Source organism: Mus caroli, chromosome 11, assembly GCF_900094665.2.
Source record: "Mus caroli chromosome 11, CAROLI_EIJ_v1.1, whole genome shotgun sequence".
NCBI lineage: Eukaryota > Metazoa > Chordata > Mammalia > Rodentia > Muridae > Mus > Mus caroli.
In genome coordinates, this window is record NC_034580.1 from 64,223,989 (window position 1) to 64,241,570 (window position 17,582).

General features: G+C 49.2%; 1 protein-coding gene across 1 annotated transcript in view; it reads right to left on the bottom strand.

Moving 5' to 3' along the window:
* Window positions 1-17,582, bottom strand: part of Dnah2 (dynein axonemal heavy chain 2) — a 130,752-nt gene that overhangs the window by 73,101 nt on the left and 40,069 nt on the right. Inside the window, exons 15-24 of the mRNA XM_021176049.2 lie at window positions 10,216-10,362; window positions 8,595-8,751; window positions 8,041-8,280; window positions 7,351-7,539; window positions 6,401-6,548; window positions 4,949-5,141; window positions 2,886-3,086; window positions 2,480-2,636; window positions 1,950-2,124; window positions 1,345-1,508 (exon numbers count right to left, since the gene is read on the bottom strand). Coding sequence (XP_021031708.1) covers window positions 1,345-1,508; window positions 1,950-2,124; window positions 2,480-2,636; window positions 2,886-3,086; window positions 4,949-5,141; window positions 6,401-6,548; window positions 7,351-7,539; window positions 8,041-8,280; window positions 8,595-8,751; window positions 10,216-10,362 — 1,771 coding nt within the window. The remainder of the gene's footprint in view (window positions 1-1,344; window positions 1,509-1,949; window positions 2,125-2,479; window positions 2,637-2,885; window positions 3,087-4,948; window positions 5,142-6,400; window positions 6,549-7,350; window positions 7,540-8,040; window positions 8,281-8,594; window positions 8,752-10,215; window positions 10,363-17,582) is intronic.

The window sequence follows — 17,582 nt, forward strand, 5'->3', positions numbered from 1 at the left end:
GACAGGGTTTCTCTGTGTAGCCCTGGCTGTCCTGGAACTCACTCTGTAGACCAGGCTGGCCTCAAACTCAGAAATCCACCTGCCTCTGCCTCCTGAGTGCTGGGATTAAAGGTGTGTGCCACCACGCCCGGCATAATCCACTTTTTGACTGTGATTTTGCTGGGAGTTACAGTTTAGAGATTGCCATGAGTCTCAGAAGAGGCTTTAAACTTTGGAATTTTGAAACAGTGTTGAGACTGTTACAAACTATGTGAAATTCTAAAGTTGGACTGAATGAATTTTTTTGTATTATGCTCTATCTAAGGCCTATGTGTGTGGGGGGGCGGTCAGGGAGTGGAATGTGGGGGTTAAAACAAGCATAGTTCCCATGGGCTCATATGCTTAGTCATCAGGAAGTGACACTACTTGGGAAGGATGAGGAGGCATGGCCTGGCTGGAGGAAGTGTGTCACTGGGGGGTGGGCTTTGAGATTTCATAAGCCTCAGTGGGCCCAGAGGCTCTCTCTCAAGTCCTGATGTTTGTGGGTCTGGATGTAGGAATCTCAGCTACTTCTCCAGGGTCATGTTTGTCCGCATGCTGCCATGCTCCCTACAATCTCTGAAACTGTAACCAGCCCTCAATTAAATGCTTTATTTTATAAGAGTTGTCCTGGTCATGGTGTCTCTTCACAGCAACAGAATACTAAGACAGCAGCCAGCACTCTTTACACTTCATGTGGTGTGTGTGTGTGTGTATGTGTGTGTGTGTAACATGGGAGGGCAGGTGCTTGTGTGTCACTGTGCACATGTGGAAGTCAGATCACAGCCTTATGAAGTCTGGTTTTGCCCTCTACCTCTACAGCTAGGCTTGGACAGCAAGGGACACCTGAGCCATCTCAGCTACTCTGTGACCTCAGCTACTCCATGACCTCAGCTATCCCGTAGTCTCAGCTACCCCATGGAAATGTTTTGAAATGAGAGACAGAGGTGACACTATGAATAACCTCAGTGCCACTAAACTGTGGGAAATACTTGGGCTAGTGTGTGAATTTTATCTCAGTTTAAAAAAAAAAACAAAAACAAACAAAAACATGGGGCAGTGGTGGCCTGCAACTTTACTTCTACTTTGGGAAGTAGAGGCAGGTGGATTTCTGTGAGTTTAAAGCCAGCCTGGTCCACAAGCAAGCTCCAGGACAGCCAGGACTACATAGAGAAACCCTGTCTCAAAAACAAAAACAAAACAAACAAAACTCACAAAGCTGCTAACTAACGTACCTGCCTGGTCCTAGCCATTCCCGGGCCCTAAGAAGTGTCCTATCCCTGCCATTTATCCCTGGTTTCTACGGGGCCCAGCTCAGCCCAGCACCTTCTCCAGGATCTGGAGGTCCTTGGAGACCGGCTGCTCGATCTTGAAGATGCCCAGATTGGAGCGGAGGTTGTTCTCCTCCTCCCGCATGGCCATCAGCGTGGCGCGCATCTGTGCGATCTGATCCAGCGCAGCCGTGTGGCCCACGTTGCTGGTAAATGGCCCTGCAGGAAGCCAAGGTGTGGCTCAGACACCACCCCCCCACCCCTCCGACCCCCGCTCAGGTCCACGGCCTCTTGAAAGGCCAGCCTGTGGCTCCCTCAACTAAGTGGGCAAATTCCACTGCTGCCCTTACAGGAGAGAGGAAAGGGAAGGAGGGAGTGTGTGGGGTTGTCTTAGGGAAGGTCACCAAATCGGACTGCAAAGGTGGAGGGCAGGAAGTCAAGGTAAGAACAGCCCTCCCAACCAGAAACCCACAGCTCTGGCGAGCTCATCCCACATTGCCCAGTAGCTTTTTCCCTTTGCTGGGCTGCCCACTGGGGTCCCTCCGCACTTCTGCTGTGCCGGGCCACATCCCCGTCTGTTTTCACCTTCCCCAGGACATTTTAAAGGCTGAGTGCCCAAAGCCAAGACTAAAGGAGGGAGAGTGGTGGAGTAAGGCAAACCTTTGAACTCAAAGTCTTCTAAAAAGTTGTGTGCCTTCTTCTTGAAGTCATCGGCGGCATGGATAAGGCCTGTCTTGAACTTCTCCTTGTGTTTCTTCAGCATCTGCTCGCTATCCAGCAGGATTTGTTGGAAGGTGAGCCACTCCCCATTGAGGCTCTCTAGCATCTCCAGAACCTGGGAGGAACAGAAGGCAGGATGACCCACATGGAGCAGGCCTCTCCCCACCGAGACTAGGCTCCCACATATGCTGGGCAACACTCGAGCCCCACCCCCACCCCACTCTCCAATCACTGGGCCCGCCGACTCTTCATAAATAGGCTCTGTGTGCGTGATCGATCCCTTAGAAACTAGTCTCAAGTTGCTGGGGCCTAAAAGAAGGTCATCAATGGAGGGGGAGAAGCATCATTTGAGTTAGACTGGGTCCTCTGGAGTTTTGCACCTCTCTCACTTCTCTGGAAAGGTCCTCCACTGGCTGTCACCACTGCTTTATGCTTGAGACTGGGGTGGACCAAACACCTCGGGAACTTACAGTGTCCGGAACCGGCACCTCGTACTTCTCCAAAATGGTAAACTGCTCGTGAATGGGGGGGATCTGAGTCTCCAGATTGGGTAGGTCATGCTGCAGGGTGTCCATGAGCTGCAGGCTGACCCCTAGCTCCTCCAGCGTCTGGGGAGGGCGGCTGATTCTAAAAGTCAGGAAAGAAAGGATTAGGTGGAAAGCACATACCCAGACACCTGCATGCACACACATGCGTGCACACACACGCACAGGCAAATGCATGGGTGCATACACACACACACCTGCACATACACACACACACACACAGGCACACACACCTGCATGCACATGCGCACACACCTGCACACACGCATCACACACGCCTCCCCCCCACCCCCCCACCCCCGCCCTCGAGGGTGTCCCAGGCAATCCTTACTTTTCAGCGTTGTCCTTGAGGTAGGAGTGCAGGTCCGCGAGGCGCCCGGCCGCCATCTCCTTGAGCAGGGTTGTGAACTTGTTCTGCCACTCATTGCAGTGCTGCACCAGCGAGAACTTGAGGTGAGAGCAGTCCAGCATCACGAACTGGATGTTGAGGACCGTCTCCTCCTTCTGCACATTGTTCGCCACCTCCGTGTAGCTGTGAGGCCACACATCTGTTAGGCGGGCTTTACTCCCCCACGGGTGACCCCAACACCACAGCTGCACTCCTTTCCTTCCACTCAAACCTGCAGTCCTAGCTGGTTCTGTTGCCAGGTATCACCCACACCAAACGGTGTCCACCTCTCAAGGGCTGGGCAGGACAAAGCTGCAGCCTCAGCCTGAGCGCGCGCGCGCGCACACACACACACACACACACACACACACACCCGGAGTTGCCTCGCACACACCCGGAGTTGCCTCCGTCCAGGCTGGGCTCGCACCACAGCTTCCCACTCAGTTGCTCAGTTGCCTCAGGAGCTTCGTTTAGGAGATAAGAGCTTTTGCATTTTACCAGGCTGGACTCAAACTCCTGAACACAAGTGGTCCTCCTGCCTCAGTCCCCTGTGTAGCTGGAACTACAGATGGGCTTACCTTGAATGTTTTTAGGGTTTTTTGGTTTGGGTTTTTTTTTTTGTTTTGTTTTGTTTTGTTTTTCTGGGACTCTTTGACCATCTATATCCATAACGTGGTGGTGGCCTTAGGGTGTCTCGGGGGACATGCTGTTGCATGGAGGTCCCTCCGTCTGCCTCCTTGACTGGTCTGTTCACTGGTGGGCTCCCACCTGCACCTTGTTCAGCCTCTGCTGTTTTCCCCAGTGCCCACCATGTCCCCATCTCCGCCTGATGAAGCACTAATCCACAGCTCAGCAGGAGCCTCCTTCACAAATCCTTTTCCTACTGCCTCTGCCAGAAACCCTCTTTCTTTCTGCTTTACTGTGGATTTCAAAATCCCCCAAAGGTCTGTGTGGTGAGCAACCTGCAGCCTGGTGCTCAGAGCTCACAGAGGGCTCTCATATACATACATCTAACACGCTGGGAAAGGGGAGACCAAATAAGAAGGAGTAGGAAGTCTTTCCACACTGGGGTTATGCCCCCCCATATCCCTGTCCTTGTCCCCCACCCCCATGCCCTACCCCCATCTGTCTCTCCTTTATTCTAAGCCATAAAGTTTATGCCTTTGCATCTACTATAGAGTGCATCTATAAGCCCAAAGCATGGCCCCACTGGTCATGGGCTAAAATCTCCCTGACTGTGAACCAAAACAAACCTCCTTTCTGATTCTTTATGGTAATGGACACTGACTGGCATGCTCCTGCCCCTGCCCCCCACCCCCCAACCTGTGTATCTCATCATTTGCAATGGGGCCATGGTCAGAACAGTCACAGCAAGAGCCTTCCATGCCCTCAGAGCTCATGGAGGGCTCTCCTGTACATCTAACAGTCTCGCATCCTATGACAGGCTGCAGAATAACCATTTTACAGGAAACTGAAGCCTGGGAGACGTAAAACCCCTGCCTGAGACCACACAGCCAGTCAGTGTCAGAACTGGGTCCAAGCCTTCCCAGCATGCTTCGGCTCCCACTCTATCAACCATGCACTTGTCTTCCTTGCGATGTTAAATGGCCATGGCCTGGGGACCACGAGAAGATGCAGTGAAGGTCAGAACTTAAGAATCCTCTTCTGTTTAGGTCCAGCCTTAGAGCTCTTAGAGTGAAAGTGCTTCCCCTACCCCTCCTCCTCTGTCCCTCCCTCCCTTCCCCTCCCCCTCCCCCCTCTCTCCCTCCTCTTCTCAAGTTTTCCACCATTCCCATCTCTAGCATTTTGTCCTTTCTCACCAACCCTTCCAACGTTCCTCTAAACAACTGCCTTCCCTAAACTTTGTCCAGCTCTTTCTGGACCTCTCCGGCATAATTTTCCTGTTGCCCAGGGTGCACAGTGTCCGTGCCTGCTGCTCACCCAGGCCCCATTCCTAGTCCCTGGGCCCCAGTCTCCTTCAGTGAGCCCTGTGCTTAGATACTCACCGGGCAATGTCAGCATCAAAAGAGGAGACAGGGGGGTTGAGGCGCTGGTAGCGGCGAATGAAGGAGTCCTTGTTGATCTCCCAGATCTCCCGGTACATGTCCCAGGTCTTGAGGTAATTCTGCAGCAGGCTCGCATTGTTAGTCATGCCACTGCTGATCTGGGCCTGGATCTTCCTGATGTCCTCGTCTCGCTCTACGAAGGGCCAAGAAAGATGCTTCTGGTTGACACCCACCCACCCCAGCCCACTTTGCAGCCTGGCCCCTGGGCACTGCCTGGGACTTTCCACTTCACCTGTTTCCACAAATACATGTGCTCAAACATGAGCACTGGAAAACTTGTGGGGTGGGGGGGGCTGGAGAGACAGCTCAGTGGATAAGAGGACCTGCGTGGTTGTTTAGAGGATCGTCGCAAGGATTGGTGGGAAAGAACAAAATACTAGAGATGGGAATGGTGGAAAACCTGAGAAGAGGGAAAGAGGGGGAGGGGAAGGGAGGGAGAGGGAAAGTACTTTCTTTCTCTTTTTTTTAAAAAAAAGATTTATTTTATGTATGTGGGTACACTGTCGCTCTCTTCAGACACACCAGAAGAGGGCATCTGATCCCAATGCAGATGGTTGTGAACCACCATGTGGTTGCTGGGAATTGAACTCAGAACCTCTGGAAGAGCAGCCAGTGCTCTTAACCACTGAGCCATGTCTCCAGCCCCAGAAAAAGATTCCTAAGTTCTGACCTTCAGTGCATCTGTTCCCAGCACCCACAAGGAGGCTCACAACTGTCTGTAATTTTCATTCCAAGGGATCCAAGGCCTTTTTTCTGGCCTTGATAGGCACCAGGTACACCCACAGTGCACAGACACACATTTAGGCAAAAACCACCCATACACATAAAATAATAATACACGAATTTAAAAAAAAAAAATAGCCGGGCTATGGTAGTGCACATCTTTAATGTCCTCACTTTGGAGGCAGAGGCAGGCAGATCTCTTGTGAGTTCAAGGCCAGCCTGGTCTACAGAGTGAGTTCCAGGACAACCAGGGCTACACAGAGAAACCTTGTTTGGGGAGGAGGGAAAAGGAAGGAAGGAAGGAAGGAGAGAAGAGAGAGAGAGAGAGAGAGAGAACCGTAAGGGGGCAGCAATGCAAGTGTGATCAGTGTCCCTTGCACAGGATCAGAGGTCTGTGCCCCGTGGGAATCATGCCCCGTGGGAATCAAGACCTCTTTTAAGTCCAACGCAAGTCTCGAACTTATCCTTGCTCACCTCCCATCCCGGTGTTCACTACCCACGCGCGGACATCAGTCATGTAACCTCGAGTCCCCTCCCTGTCCCTGCTCCTTCTTCAGTGGCCACTCGGCTGGGATTCCCACCAGCTATAGAGACTACCAAACCCAGTGTAAAGGGGTTCGGTTTCTTCTCGTAGCCTGCCCACTGTGTGCCTCCCCAAAGCCCACGCACCCACAAGTACATGAATGGGCTCTCGATTCATCTTGCGTTTGGTGAGGATGTCGGGGAGGTGGCGGAAGACGGAGATGGTGGCAAAGAGGTGGCTGCCTATGTCATTGACCACACTCGCCAGTGTCTGCAGAGTCGGGGAGAATTCCACCTGCAGGACAGAGCAGAGGAGCTTAGCGCAGCTGGCTGGAGACACAAGCCTCGAGGCCTCTAAGGCTCAACACCCCAGACCTGGGCCTGCAGGCTAAGGAGGAGACAGCCTTTAAGAGTACGGAGAAGAGGGGCTAGCAAGATGGCTAAGAGCACTGGCTGCTCTTCCAGAGGATCTGGGTTCAATTCCTAGTACCCACATGGTGGCTCACAACCATCTGTAACTCCAATTCTAAGGGATTCACTACCTTCTTCTGGCCTCTACACACACATCACGCACACAGACATACATGCAAGCAAAACACCCACACCCATACATATCTTAAAAAGGAACTCAGCAGTTAAGAGCACTGACTGTTCTTCCAGAGGTCCTGAGTTCAATTCCCAGCAACCTGATGCCCACTCCTGGTGGGTCTAACATGTACTCACATACATAAGAAAAATAAGTAACTTTAAAAAAAAAGAGTCCCTCAATTGGTTATCTAATAACAAGGGGTCTGCCCTAACACTAAACAGACTATTTAAAATATGTAAATATGCTTATATATTGTATTATATATATATAACCTGCTGAGTCTGTTTTTATATATATTATATATACACATACACACACATATAATAGTTAAAGGGGTAATGAATTTGAGAGAGAGCAAACTGGGAACATGGAAGGCACTGTGAAGAAGAAAGTGGAGAAATATTGTGATTATATTTTAATTTTTAAAAATGAATTTAAAAAAATATTAGAAGAAACTGAGGGCTGGGGTGTGAGAGTTTTTGAGGTGTCAGAGGCTGGGCAGCCTTACCTGTGACCCACCTCCCCGCACATCGTTCTGTAAAATGACAAGGACCCTGAAGAGCGGGTTTGGAGTGGTCTTTCCATCCCCGTTGATGGCCTTGGAAAGCTCCAGCAGTGACCACTTCACGTTCAGGCGCAGGGCGTCCTCCATCATGTGATCCAGCCGTATGGTGTAGAGCAACCACTGCTGCTGAATCTGGGGGCAGAGGAGGAGAGGAAGAGGCTCCTCTGGAGGGACCAGCGCGGGGCCTGGGAAATGAGCCCGGGCCAATGGGAACAAGAGAAAGACAGCTACAGAAATGCAGGACTAGGTTGGGTGGGGCCTCTCAGTGGTTAGAGCACTAGCTGTTCTTGCAGAGGACCCAGGTTCGGTTCCCAGCACCCACAAGGCAGCTTCTAACCATCTTTAACTCCAGTTCCAGGGGGACCTGATGCTTTCCTCCAGCCTCTGAGTGCAACAGGCACACACATGGTGCACTTATGTGCAGGTGAAACACCCATAAACATAAAAATAAACAAATCTTTAAGGAAAGAGAGGTAAGATCTTGGATGCTGCCAGAAGGACACTGAAACACTGAAGGTGAGCTGAATGTGGGACCAGCACCGAATATTTGAAAAACATAATTAGTGAAAGGGCGTGGAAGGGGGGTATGCATGCGTTTTCTCTGCCATAGAAGCCTGGTCATGGGATGCCTACCTCGGGGCCGTCATTCTTGAACACTTCGTAGGAGTTGGTCATGATGTTCACCACATCTTGGTGCAGCTTCACCAGCTTTTGCTGTGTGGTCATCCGGTGCTCTCTCTGGGCCTCCTCGAACTCCAGGTCCCTGTACACCTGCTTGCCAGTGATGCGCACCAGCAGCAGTTCCGACATCTCCTGGGCCTTCCAGCCGATGGTCAGGGTGGAGGCCTTGAAGTCGTTCACAATCATCTGCACCTGGGGTCACGGGTGGCATATTCTATGACACATGTCCCCCTTGAACCGTGGGGGCACCTTAGATGGACCTGATTCTACCCCTCCCCCCCACTTAGCCTCTGCCAGAGTTTCCAACATTAAAAAAGTTTAAAAAAAAAAAATCCCTCCCCTTCATTGATAAAACACTTGCCTGGCATGCACAAAACAAGACAAGACATTGGGATCAATTCCTAACACCAAATGTTAGGGAGGAGGGCGTCCTCCCCCAGCAGATTTCATTTATTTTACAATACTTCTGGGGCCTCCTCCTTCAGTGTCTGTTGGCCACGGCCTACCTTGCTGGCATGCATGCGGCACTCGGTAATGAAGAAGGCACTGGCCCCCTTCAGGGCCCAATTCAGCTTCTTCAGTCCGGGATGGATCTTCTTATCCAGGAACCGGATCCGTTCTTTGAACAGGGCCTGCTCGTCTGGGGACAGCATGGCAATAATCCTGTGAACGAGGGAAGACGGGTGGCTGGGAAAGGAAACTGCGAAGGCGTCTCCTTGTGCCAGGAAACTTGGCAGGCTCCGAGCCTGGAGCTCCCTAACGAAACTGTGAGAGTGCATGTGTTATATACAGTGTGCTGGCCAGGGACTGGTGGGGTGGCCCAGTGGTTAGAGGGACTTGCCGTTAAGTTGGATGACCTGCGTTCAATTCCTGGGGCCCACATAGTGGAAGGAGAGAACGGACTACCACATGTTGTCCTCTGGGCGCCACTCGCACACCAGGGCTGGAGAGATGGCTCGGCAGTTAAGAGCGTTTGTTTTTGCTAAGGACTCTGGTTCAGTTCCTGGCCCCTACATGGTGGTGATTCACAAACCATCTGTAACTCTGATCTCTTCTGGCCTCTCAGGCACCAGGCACAGAGAGAACACCCCACACACACTAAATAAGTAAATACAAATGCTAAGTGTGCTGTCCAATGTTAGTCAAGGAGAGCTTGAAACGATGTGTGCCAGTGGGGAATTTTTTAATCCCACAATTTAAATGGGAATACCTGCGTGCAGCTGACGGCTACCACACTGAACACAGCCTTTCTAGACATTCAGAGAAAGTTACATGTTTCCATCCCTTTGGGCTTCCACTGAGGTGAGAAAGACCTGTACGACTGTCTTCCCAAAATCTGCCTGTTAAAATCTTTAGCTTCGCCGGGCATGGTGGCATGGTCCTAGCACTCAGGAGGCAGAGGCAGGCGGATTTCTGAGTTCAAGGCCAGCCTGGTCTACAAAGTGAGTTCCAGGACAACCAAGGCTATACAGAAAAACCCTGTCTCGGAAAAAAAAAAAAAAATCTTTAGCTTCTGTTGTGGTATCAGGGGCGCTGGGAGCTGGTTCGACCATGAAGGGTGACGCTGTCTTGAATGGGGTTGGTGTCTTGAGGAAGAGGCCTCATACAGCTCCTGTCTCACTGGGCTACGGAGGACACTGTGAGAGTGGCCATTTAGAAACCAGGAGGCAGAGAACTTCACCTGACATTGGATCCGCCCAGACCTTGATCTTGAACCTCCAGAGCTCTCAGAACTGTGAGCAATTGATTCCGTTACTTCTAAGCCACCCCATGGCTTTAAAGGGATAGAACTGGCTGCGGGGATGTAAGAGCAGGAAATGGGAAGCCTTTATTTTTTATTTTTTTATTTTTATTTATTTATTTATTTATTTATTTATTTATTTATTTATTTTGAGACAGGGTTTCTCTGTATAGCCCTGGCTGTCCTGGAACTCACTTTGTAGACCAGGCTGGCCTCAAACTCAGAAATCCTCCTGCCTCTGCCTCCCAAGTTCTGGGATTGAAGGCGTGCACCGCCACCGCCCGTCGGGAAGCCATTTTTTCAGGATGGAAAGCCTCAGGAAGAGACTGGGTTGCCCTGCAGCTGCAGTGAACTCAAGGCTGGGATGCAGATGGAGGCCCGCCTACCTGTTATAGTCTCGAGCGACGAGGAGCAGGTTCTCCCGGAGAATGCGCAGGTCCTCGGCTCGTTCAGCCACATTCATCACGTAGTGCGGTGTCTCAAACAGCAGCCGCTCCCAGTAGTCAATCTCCGCAAAGAGAATCAGGAGCGTCCTGAAGAGAAAGCAGAATGGCTCAGGGCACTGCCAGTAGCACAGAGAGGATTGGGGGCAAGGCACACAAGGAATGTTTTGACAGACATGAAATAGGCCTTCCATGTGGCAGAGGGAGACTGGACAGAGTCCTCTTTGCTCCTTCCCAAAACCATGAGCACAGCAGCTTTGGGAATTTCTGGGTTTCTGGTGCAAATGCCCACAGGTACAAGTCAAAACAGTTTAAGTCCTGGAAATTGAAGAGTAGATGACCTGGGTCAGGACCAGAAGGGGACTCCTAAGTTGGCAAGAGCCACAGCCCAAGAGCCTGGGAAACTACCAGCCCCAGGGACTGCAGGTTCAAGGAGACCGAACAGAAGGAACTTTGAAAGTGGGATTCAAACAGGAAGACCAGTAGATAATTCAAGCACTGGCTTTTCTCTGTCCTTCCCTGACTATAGAGCAGGGGTCTCTCCCTGGCGACAGCAACCGGCTGAAGCCTTGTTGGCTGATGAGGACAGCACAATGACAAGTAGGAGATGACCCTGACTGGGGACCACAGAAGCAGAGTGGTATACTGAGAGTGCAGGGGATATACACAGCCCTTTACAAGCGCAGGGTTAAGACCCTAGCAGTCTTGCTCACTGAGAGATCCATGCTATCAGCAGACAGCAGTATGTCTGTGACGGCGTGCAGTACACCAGGAAAGGACCCCGTTTGGAAGATTCATTTCTGTGGCCTCTTACCAACCTGGGAGGAAATGTCTAAGAATGAAGACGTTGGGAATACTCAAGTAGTGGGCCCCATGGACAGGCAACAACATTTATTGTTGACAAGCCCTGCCCACTCCTTCCCAAGCTTCCAATCAGCTTCCAGATCCTTTCCTGCGAGTTGAATAGGAAAACGAGGTGGAAGGAGTCTTTGCACTCTTTTTCTAATGCGCAAGGGCTCTTGTTTGCTTGCCTGGGTGTTTTGAGAGGATTAGGCTACCCAGGATGACCTTGAACTCCTGATATTCCAGCCTCCATCTCCCAAGTGCGAGTGTTGAGATCTCAGACACACAGCGCAGCATTTAGCTTTGAGAGCGATGCTGGTGTCTGCTCCCACAGCACCCCATTTTATCTTACGAAGTCTCATTTCTCTGAGCTCACTGGTGACAGTTCTGCTGTTTCCCATCATCCCTCAGTGCACATTCTTTGTTCTCTTCTCGTCTCGTGTTTGGTTTGGGCTTCTACCCTTCACACTCAAAGTTCAAAATGACCGCAGAAACACTCAGAAATCCAGATAAGAACAAGGCAAAGTGGACTGAGACCTCTCAGAAGACAGGAAAAAGGGAGGACACGGAGGCAGAGAAGAGAACCCAGGTAGAGAAGAGAACCCACAGAGAAAAAATAGAAAGTGCCCGTTATCAATTTTACATTCATTGTGTAGTGGAGGGAATGCTGCGTGTGCAGCCCAATTCCCAGTACCCTTGACTCTCCCATCTGCCCTGCCCTGCACTGCCACACCCAGGGACCCTTCCTTAAGTCCAAAGCTGCCTGCCCCCAGCTGCTTCAAGATTATACAAACCACCTGCTCTCTGACCTCACAAAATCCTTCAGGGGATAACACTTACTTCCTCTCCGCTCACTTCCTCTACAGGCTGTTCTTTATTTCATGGTTTTTGTTTGTTGTCTATGCTGGGAATGGAAGCAAGGCTCCACGCATACCCTCTCTCAACTGCGCTGAGCCAACAGCCTCCAGTCCCAGCCCCGTGCAGCTCAACTACTTTTTTTTTTTTTTTTTGCCAGTCCCCACTCTTGTCCTTTAGTTTAAACATCTCACAAGAACTCCTGCACAAGCCTGCTTTTGCCTCCTGTTAGTGCCTGCTTTTAATCCCAGCACGCGGGAGGCAAAGGCAGACATATTGAAGCAAGTTTGAGGCAGACCTGATGTACACTCAGGTTCCAGGCCAGGGGGTGGGGTGTAGGTGAAATCTATTATCCTCCAGGCTGAGTCGTGTGACTGCAGCTGAGTGATGCTGATAAAGATCACAGATTAGTCCAAGCAGCTGGCCTGCCTCTCCAGGCTTCTTCATCCTGTGTCCTTCCCAGTTACTCTCTTACTCCTTCCTCCAGATCTCCAGAGATCAATCTGTATCACAGAGCGATCCTAACAAAACACACTGTGATATCTGCATGAGAACAGGCATATTGACCCACGGAATAAAACTGAAGACCTGGACATAACTCCAAACACCTACAGACAACTGATTGGTTTGTTTTTGTTTGTTTGAGACAGGGTTTCTTGGTGTAACCCTGGCTGTCCTAGAACTTACTATGTAGACCAGGCCAGCCTTGAACTCAAAGCTCCACCTGCCTCTGTCTCTCAAGAATTAAAGGAGCATTGCTGCCTCCACATCTGGCTGACAGCTGATTTTCAGTAAGAAAAACAAACAACAACAACAACAACAACAACAAACCCACTCTGGAGAAAAGATAGCATCTTCAACAACGGTGCTAGTCTAGTCAGGTGGCTTTAGGTAGAAGAATGAAAACAGATTTGTATCTATACATCCCGCACAAAAGTCAACTCCAAATTTGGTCAACCTAAGATCAGATACCCTGAATCTGACAGAATAGAAAGTACATGATAGGCTTAAACTCAAGAAAGGCTTTTCTGAACAGGACACTAATACCAAAGTCACTAAGATCAACGATTAGTAATGGGGACCTCATTAAAATAAAAACCTTAGAGCCGGATGTGGTGGCGCACGCCTTTAATCCCAGTACTTGGGAGGCAGAGGCAGGCGGATTTCTGAGTTCGAGGCCAGCCTGGTCTACAGAGTGAGTTCCAGGACAGCCAAGGCTACACAGAGAAACCGTGTCTCAAAAAACAAACAAACAAGCAAAAACAAAAACAAAAAAAAACCTTCCATATCAGCAATAGACAGCATGGTTTGAGCAAAGCAGCAGTCTACAGAATGGGAAAAAAAAACTCTGACAATTATGTATCTCTTCAATCACTGTGCAAACCCCACTCCTCTCAAAGCTAGTCTTCTCTCCACAGCAGAAAGTCGTCAGGTGAGAGCTGCCTCTGCTTCCTGCCACAGACTGTGAACTGACCTGTCTTGGGACTGGGCTCCCTTCAGGGTTATGACCTCAGAGTCCCTCCTCTCTGTACTAATGCTCCCTGGGGCTCTGTCCTGCAACCCAGTCCTCCTTCAAGCTCTGCCACACCCACTACTCCCTCAACACAGTAGTTCCTTCCTACCATTGGAATATGGCCAAAATTCCACAATCTCAAAAGATAATATAATAAAAACCACCTTCTCCCCTGACTCCCGTGTCCTACAGGTCCTGCCCTCTGCCCCGCCCCCTCAGAGCCTGCCTCTTTCAGGAACTGTTCTGGAAGCCACCCTTTCACTTCCAGCCCTGCCTCCCCACTCCACCCTTTCCTCTAAGAGTTCCCACAGCCGTGTCCAACGAGACATGGCTTCTTGGCCTTATATTCCCTGACTTCTGCACAAGCTTTTTAAAATGACTGTTTAATTTTATTTTGTGTGTCGGCCTGTTTTACTTGCATGATATCTACGTACCACTTCTGGGCGGCTGGAAGACGGCATTGGATCCCCTAGAAAGATAGTGACAGACAGTTGTGAGACGCCATGTGAGTGCTGGGAATGGAACTCAGGTTCTCAGGAAGAGCAGCCAGCACTCTCACTACTCAGCCCCTCTGGAGGTTTTGATGTTATGGCGAACACTCCACTTTCCTTGGACCCAGCCTTCCCCCAGGTTCTCTCCTTTGATCTTCTTTTCAGAGGGGATTGTCCTCTCTGGGGTGTCTTGGGATCCTCTCACTAGAGTACAGGAAAGGATTTGCTGCCTCCACAGCCCGCTTAAGTGGGGGCCCCTAAAGGTTCTGCATTTCCAGTCACTCTACCAGGGTGAATCACCCAAACCCATGGCTTCCGTTGCCTCTGAAAGCGGATCGGTTCCCAGGTCTCCCCAGCTTGTCCTGCAGGCACCCCCAGCTCAGTGTGTCCACGGACAAGAGGGATGGCTGTCACACTTGCAGCTCCTGTCTCAGGGGAGAGCAGCCTCCAAAAAACAGGATCACCCCAGACCAGAGCCATCCCAGGAGGAACAACAGCACACGGGAAAACATCAAACAGGAAGCCGGCACACACGGGAAGTGACCAAGGAAAAGCACTGCCCACATGTATGCAGGGTCCAAAGGCCACACGCATGTCCTCCCACGATCTCAACTTTCCAACACCCTACCCACCACTAACAACTAACTTTTGTTTTTGTAAAGCAAAACTCAGAAATTCAGTTCTATCCAAGGACTATGTAACTCCAATGTCATGATAAATGGCAATAGAAATTTGCCTAAAATTAGAAGACATACTCCATCTTCAAGGGCTAGAGCCATGGTTGTCACCCTGTAAGAATATGAACCTCATATAGCTAAATTTTCTGATTTCAACACAGACCAACAAAGTCATTTTTTTTTTTTTTTAAAGATAGAGTCCTAGGGCTGGAGAGATGGCTCAGCGGTTAAAAGCACTGACTGTTCTTCCAGAGGTCCTGAGTTCAATTCTCAGCAACCACATAGTGGCTCACAACCTCCTGTAATGAGAGCTGATGCCCTCTTCTGATGTGCCTGAAGACAACTACAGTGTACTCATATAAATAAAATAAATCTTTAAAACAAAACAAACAAACAAAAACAGAGTCCTGGCTGTCCTGGAACTCACTCTGTAGGCCAGACTGGCCTTGAACCTAGATCTGCCTGCCCCTGCCTCCTCAGCGCTGGGATTAAAGGCATATGACCCCATGTTCAACTCAGAGTGTCAGTTCTTATACAAACACCTAACATTTTTACATCATCCCCAGCTCTTATTGGCTGCACTGCTCAGCGGTGACTTCCAGACTTCGGGTAATGTTCTCCCTACGCTGGAGTGGCACGGCAGGCCACCGAGTGCTTTATGTAGCTATTTGTTAATCTGAACATGCAGGCTAAGTACGTCTCTCTGTGCATGCTATACTTTATAATAAAACATATTCTTAGAGCAAACAGAGATGGCTCAGTGCTTAAGAGAACCAGCTGCTCTTGCAGAGGACCCAGGTTCGATTCTGAGCACCCACATGGCAGCTAACCACCCTCTGTAACTCCAATCCCAGGGGATCCCATATCTTCTTGACCTTCTGACATACATACAAATACTTACACACATAAAATAATAATTCAAGACTGGCAGTGGTCATGCATGCCTTCAATCCCAGCACTGAGGAGGCAGAGACAAGTGGATCTCTGTGAGTTCAAGGCCAGCCTGGTCTACAGAGATCATTCTAGCACTCAGGGCTACACAGAGGAACCCTGTCTTGAAAACAAACAAATATCGCCAATAATAACAACAAAATCCATGTGAAAGTAGGTTATAAGCACTGGAAAACTGGGTCAGTCAGGTCAAATGACCAGGGACAGCAGCAAGCTGTTTATATTTGCTACTAAATTATTTCTGGGACTGGGCTGCCCTTTGGCTCAGATGTATGTGCACACACACGCACACACACACACACACACACACCATTTGACATATTCCTGACTGGCATCCAGACAGAGAGGCTGCCTCAAAGGATCCTCTCCTTTTTCAGGATGACATGTTCTTAGCTCCGAGAAGCACTGGCTGAGATCAACAGGGAATCTCAGGCACTCAGTCTCTAAGAAGTCAGGATGGCTTGAACAGTGTTGTTAGCATGAATTTTGTTGAAAACCAGCGGTTTGGGTTTGTTTTGTTTTTTTGAAATGGTGTCTCAGGAAGCCTCAGCTGGCCTGGAACTCACTAGGAAGCTGAGACTAGCCTTGAACTCCCAATCCTCCTGCTTCCACCTTCCAAGAGCTGGGATTGCAGGTGTGCCCTCCGACCCTAGAAAAAACTCGTATACGTCTGGATGTCTGGCTCTTATATACGAAAATTAAGTAAAGGCTATAATTATTGAAGATGTATTTTTGGATAATTTTACTCAAAATATACGGTTTATTAATTTAATGTCAGCTCTGAGATAATCTATTCTGATTTGGGTGCAGAGGACAAAAGTTCTTTGCTATAGAAATTGTAATAAGACCGACCTTGTCACAGAGGAAAAGGGCAAAGGCAACTGAAGGAAAGTGATGTATCAGAAGTGACTTGTACACACTGGAAAGTGACTCGTGAGCAAAAGGACACCAACTGGAAGGAGAACGCCATCTTTGTACAGAAATACTCAAAATCATAGAGATTTTCACTCTCCTAAACCTAAGCTATAAATTTAACCTAATCCATATTCTAATAAAAATATTCTGAGAATAAAACCTTTTGTTTAAAAAATTCTTATGAGAAATACATATCAAAATTGGCTAAGAGAGAGAGACAGAGAGAGAGAGAGGAAGAGAGAGAAATGAGGCCAGTAATTAAAACAGTTTGGTTCTTGCACATGAATAAGCCAGAAGAGTGAATCTAAAAATAGAGATTTGCTGGGAGACTTTTTTATTATTATTATTATAAATATAGCAACTCACTAAATGTCTGGGTCTAGCTAGTGGCAGTGTGCTTGCCTTGCATGTACAAACCCACCAGCCGTGTAGAAAATAAATAAATTATCAAGATTAGTTCAACTTACTTTCAATCTATTTAAAAATATAAAAAACACAAGTTGAATCTATAACATCTTCCTTACACCACAGTAAATTTCAAATGGATTTAAGACCATCAAGCAACCTGCTGACAGACACTTCTTTCTTTCCTTCCTTCCTTCCTTCCTTCCTCTCTTTCTTTCTTTCTTTCTTTCTTTCTTTCTTTCTTTCTTTCTTTCTTTCTTTCTTTTTTTGGTTTTTTGAGACAGGCTTTCTCTGTATAGCCCTGGCTGTCCTGGCACTCACTTTGTAGACCAGGCTGGCCTCGAACCCAGAAATCTGCCTGCCTCTGCCTCCCAAGTGCTGGGATTAAAGGTGTGTGCCACCACCGCCCAGCGTGACAGATACTTCTAATCCCTAGCACATGCATGGTACAGGCAGAGGGATCAGGGCATTAAGGTCGTCCTTAGCAACATAAAGAATTCAAGGCCGGGTTGGAGAGATGGCTCAGTGGTTAAGAGCACTGACTCTTCTTCCAGAGGTCCTGAGTTCAACTCCCAGCAACCACATGGTGACTCAGCAACCACCCGTAATGAGATCTGACGCCCTCTTCTGGAGTGTCTGAAGACAGCTACAGTGTTCTTA